We start from the raw sequence: 5,000 nt of genomic DNA, 5'->3' as shown, positions 1-5,000 counted from the left end.
ATCTATTACCAAGGTACCTTGATCTATTACCAAGGTACCTTGATCTATTACCAAGGTACCTCTATCTATGACCAAGGTACCATGATCTATTACCAAGGTACCTTGATCTATTACCAAGGTACCATGATCTATTACCAAGGTACCTTGATCTATTACCAAGGTACCTTGATCTATTACCAAGGTACCTTGATCTATTACCAAGGTACCATGATCTATTACCAAGGTACCTTGGCAATAATCTATAGATGTTTTTTGTCTTTACAAATCACCTCATTAAACGACAGTTATTCGTCGAGGGAGGAGGAACTGGGTGAGGGATAGCTGAACTATGTAAGGGACAGTCAAAAGGCCTCTACACACCTCTTCCATTGGTGCCTAAAATAGTGTCCTTCAATGTCAATCATAGGGCTCATGGTACCAAGGCATAATTATCCAAAATGTACAATGATGTGAAGCCTAACTGGGTAAGATGTAACGATGTTCCCGTGTTTTTGTGTTTGGTGTATCTGTGGTTATTACAACTGACCAACATGAATAAGGATGTAACTGCCTTTGTCAATTTGTTGGCAAGACGATTCATTTTGCTTGGATAATAATCCCCTCTACCCGCTTCTTGTGTGCTCTGGTTGAAAGCGGAGTTTAATTGCATAACATTTGAAAAAATCGATCACAAACCTAAAAAATTCTGTGAAATGTGGGCCCACTTCTTTACTTACGACAAGCAACTACAATTCTCGGGAAGATCAATATTATGGTGTTTTAAGTATTTTGTATATGCTGTTTATGTTATCCAATAAACAAAGCAAAAATATATACACATTTGTATAGGCTCTCTGTAGGGCAGAGAGCCTATATTTAGAATTTCCCAAAAATATGCATGGGTGCTTTCATATAGTATCATCTATAGGGGCTATGTTAGTATAAATATGCATTGGTTAGGGATGGCATGGGTGTGTGTGAATACTACCTAGGCATGAAAAGAAACCCAAAGAAATCAAGGGAAATGTTGCCACTAGGCTGTGTGTGCGTGTGTTAATGTGTGTATCTGCATATGCGTGTGTGTTTGTGTGTGTGTTAGCGTGTGTGTGTGTGTGTGTGTGTGTGTGTGTGTGTGTGTGTGTGTGTGAGAGTGTGTGTGTGTGAACCTTTATGTGTATAGGTGTGTGTGTGTGTGTGCGTTTCTGTGTGTATGTGTGTGAGCATGTCTTCAGGCTAAGCGCAGCACTAATGCTAATGTCCTCCACTGGAGAGGAGTTACGGCGCTCTGGGCCCTATCAGGGGTCCAGTCCTGGGTGTGTGAAGAGGCAGAGCAGTGCCTGGTGCCTGGCTGTGTGTGATATCACCAATGGGGTTAGAATACACAATTGCACGAACCTTGCAGAACCCTGCCCACCAATAAACAGCTTATATAAACACACACTTTGAGACACACATACAACACCACGGCAGTTTCACACAATATACGGCCTTCATATGAAAACTCCTCTTCTGATTAGGTCTCCTGTCTGTCGATCACGGGGGGGTGGTCGATCACGAGGGGGCTCGCTGCAGGGTCAAGATGCTGTCGCACAGCATCAGATCCACCACCTTCAACACCCTCTGGTAGCCCATCTCTCCGCGTCATGAACCCCCTGTGATAAATTATTCGGAAAATGGCACAAGGCAGAGATAAGGCAATGCAATGCTACACTACACTACTACTGAGAGAGAGGGGTGCTTGTGATAGCAAACAGACAGGAACCAATATATGGTGAGTGGGTGGGTTATATTTAGGAGTCGCCCTAGGAGTTGGTACACTGATAAACAATTTGGCAGCGAAGCAGCACAATCAAAGCTTTGTTAAATAAGCCTCAGAAAAAGGCATGAGCTAAAAAGAAAGATGAATATTTAAGTGTGAATTAATCAACGAGAACTTGGGTGTCGCTTCTGCAGTGTTTTGGACTGATATGTGAATTGCAGTATCACTGCGAGGTTTTAATTGGTCACACATGCTTGGGTTCTTTGCCACATCGATGCTTGTGTTTATACAGTCAATACCGGTGCTTTGATGAACTGATCCATTGAACAGGCCTTTTGGCCAAATAATGAGGCTTGCTCTCTGCCCCCACCACCATTTTGAAGGTTCAATTTACTTTCTACACCGACGCATGTCGTTGCTAGTTTTCACCCGGCGCAAAGCTGATTCCCCCCCCCGCAGCAAACTCGCGCCACTACACTTGCGCCCTGAGGGGTGTCTCGGCGAAAAGCAGACGCGTGTTCCGGCGCAAATGATACATGGTGCTATCTTACTGATCGATTTTGACACAAAATCTTGGTTTAAGTGGCCTAGCGGATAGCGCAGTAGGTGTTGCTTTTTTGACGAGCCTAGGCAGGTCGGAACTGTAACATAAGCTTACACACACGTAGGCTGTACACAGCACAAACATGCAAACTAGTGATGGGTCGTTCGCGCCCGAATCAGTTCGAATGAACGAATCTTTAACAAGAACGAACCAAACTGATTCTTCTCTCTCGTTCGTCTCTTTCGTCTCGTTTGTTCTCAGACTCGACTCTTCCCAGACCCTCGAGTCGCTGACTCGCGAGTCTGCAAATTTTGACCCGTTGGTGGCGCTAGTCGGCTGGGTTTAGAGATCTGTAAATGAGTGATAGTGGAGTGGCACGAAACTTTCAGCCAAATTGCAGCACTTTTTACCAAGGCGTTCAATGGGCTGCCATAGCCACCAATGTCAGAGGAATAATAATAAGAAAACATAGAAACGAAATGTGCGTCTCGCAGCTTCGCTGCTTGAGCCCAAATAATACTAACGAAAACAATAGGGTTCCTACGGATTTCGTAGGACCCCTAATAATAATAATAATAATACTAACGATTACAATAGGCTTCCTACGGATTTCGTAGAGCCCCTAATAATACTAACGATTACAATAGGGTTCCTAAGGTTAATAGGACCCCTAATAATACCAACTATTACAATAGGGTTCCTACGGATTTCGTACGACCCCTAATAATAATACTTACGAATACAATAGGGTTCCTACAGATTTTGTAAAATGCAATCACCTCAGGGAAATGGAAATTTTCCTGTAAAAGTGAGGGAATGGGAAGTCTTTCTTGGAGCTTGGCAGTAACTATACAGAATTGCCCGTTTCTGCTTGGAAAGGCTTTCAATGGGGCTTACAATGGTTGTAGCCAGTTTTGTAACAAGTCAGCTAGTTTATATTTGTGCAGGGACGCAGGTTTGTAAGTGTGTGGAAGTGTATTTCCTTGTGTGTGCACGCAGCTTCGAGGGTGATCAAGTTGCCTAGATGAAGATGGTACATGGTACACCAACGCACTCACAGCATTAACAGCCTTGCTTGAGAGATAGCGAGTGTCGTCTCATTAGGGTAAACTGCTCCCCTCCCGATGATATGCAATATGGATGCCGTTGTTTGATCTGCCGGCAGCCGCCTCCATCTGCCTCACCGCTGTGACACTGGCAGATAAACCCAGAGTAATGGAGGAGACACAGGGCGATGGCACAAGATGGCGGCCCACAGCACCCAAACCTTTTATCTCATTTCACTCACAATTTGCCCCACCTCTCTCTCCCCCCCTGCTGCCCCTTACCTCCCCCCTATCCCCCTCCCTTACAGGACAGCGCCACCATGCAGTTCTGTGCCAACAAGTTGGACAAGAAGGACTTCTTTGGCAAGTCAGACCCCTTCATGGTCTTCTACAGGAGCAATGAGGACGGAACGTGAGTGTTAATTTCCGCCCAGCTCCTTGGCCTGATGCCTCACGGCCCCTCCTGACCGGGCTACTGTTGTTCAGAAGAGCTGCCCACTGGAGCCGCTCTGCCCCAACAACCAGCTGCCCTTACTGTGTTTTTGCCGACTACTCTGCAGCTCTTAGGATAACTGAGCATGAAAACAAGAATGTTTATGTGGTGAGGTTGTAGTGCAGGCGGCATTTTTCTAAAGAGATTTTTTTCTTAATTCTTCTCCATTCAATTTGATTATTGGAGAGGTAATATAAACACTGAGGTCATGGTTACTGCCCTACAGAGAGTCGTCTCCCCAAGGGTCAGAGTGGACTGTGTATACAACGCATTTACTAACATAAGATATTCAGGGCAACCACAAAAACCACCAAAGTGTCTCACAAATTTTACCCTAGGGGACGGAATGAAATGCAGGCTGCCAATTAGTGGACCACCACGCAGCCGGGACTGGATCCACTTCCTTTGTGAGGTCACACCCACGTTTGTGTGGGTCACACCTTTTCTTTCCATAAAATCAAACCAGAGCTCTCCAAGGGTTTCTGCTTCCGTCTAAATAAGCGGTAGTGTGTGGATTCAGATGGTTAGTTGGCACTGCGAGGTCTAGAGGATAGAATGGAAGTGGCTTGGATCAACATAAGAGAGCAGGGCGTCATAATCGGAGAGGTTTTCAAGACAAGGGCCATTTTTGCTATGCATCTGCCAAAATAGCACGAATTGGCACTCAAATGAATTGTTCTCTGTGGATTAAAAGCAGTCATTTTGCGGAGAAGAAGTGCCCCTCAAATGGAGGAGAACAGGTGGAGGGAGTCTTGCAGTGTGGTTGCAGTTTCATTCCTGGCGACCTTCAATATACTCTCTTCTGAGGAGTACCCTTTCACCTGCCTTTCTTTTTCCTCAACGCCCACTGCTCGGTGACAAAACTCAAAATAGGCAAACATTATCACGATGAATACATTATTTATCCATTGAGCCTAGTGTTGTTCCTCTCTCCGGCCTCTGTCTTCCGTCCCCTCCCCACTGGTCCCCGGACGCCCTCTCTGCTACAGCTTTACTATCTGCCATAAAACAGAGGTGGTGAAGAACACTCTGAACCCGGTGTGGCAGTCCATCACTATCCCAGTGAGGGCCCTCTGCAACGGAGACTACGACAGGTAGGGACTCAGCCTGCTCCTCCCCTCCCCCTCCTCCTCCTCCGCTTCCTCTTCCTCATCCCTTCCTCCTCCTCATCCCTTCCTC

General features: G+C 45.9%; 1 protein-coding gene and 1 long non-coding RNA gene across 3 annotated transcripts in view; one reads left to right on the top strand and one right to left on the bottom strand.

Annotated features, from left to right (window-relative positions):
- Positions 1-5,000, top strand: part of LOC132461367 (copine-5-like) — a 111,430-nt gene that overhangs the window by 78,138 nt on the left and 28,292 nt on the right. For both annotated transcript variants that reach the window (XM_060056456.1, XM_060056464.1), the window contains 2 exons: positions 3,637-3,740; positions 4,811-4,915. In XM_060056456.1, coding sequence (XP_059912439.1) covers positions 3,637-3,740; positions 4,811-4,915 — 209 coding nt within the window. The remainder of the gene's footprint in view (positions 1-3,636; positions 3,741-4,810; positions 4,916-5,000) is intronic.
- LOC132461409 (uncharacterized) overlaps positions 1-5,000 on the bottom strand; it is a 101,484-nt gene that overhangs the window by 93,030 nt on the left and 3,454 nt on the right. The window lies entirely within an intron of this gene.

The sequence above is a fragment of the Gadus macrocephalus genome, chromosome 1 (genome assembly GCF_031168955.1).
Source record: "Gadus macrocephalus chromosome 1, ASM3116895v1".
NCBI lineage: Eukaryota > Metazoa > Chordata > Actinopteri > Gadiformes > Gadidae > Gadus > Gadus macrocephalus.
This window is presented reverse-complemented; position numbering and strand designations above follow the sequence as displayed.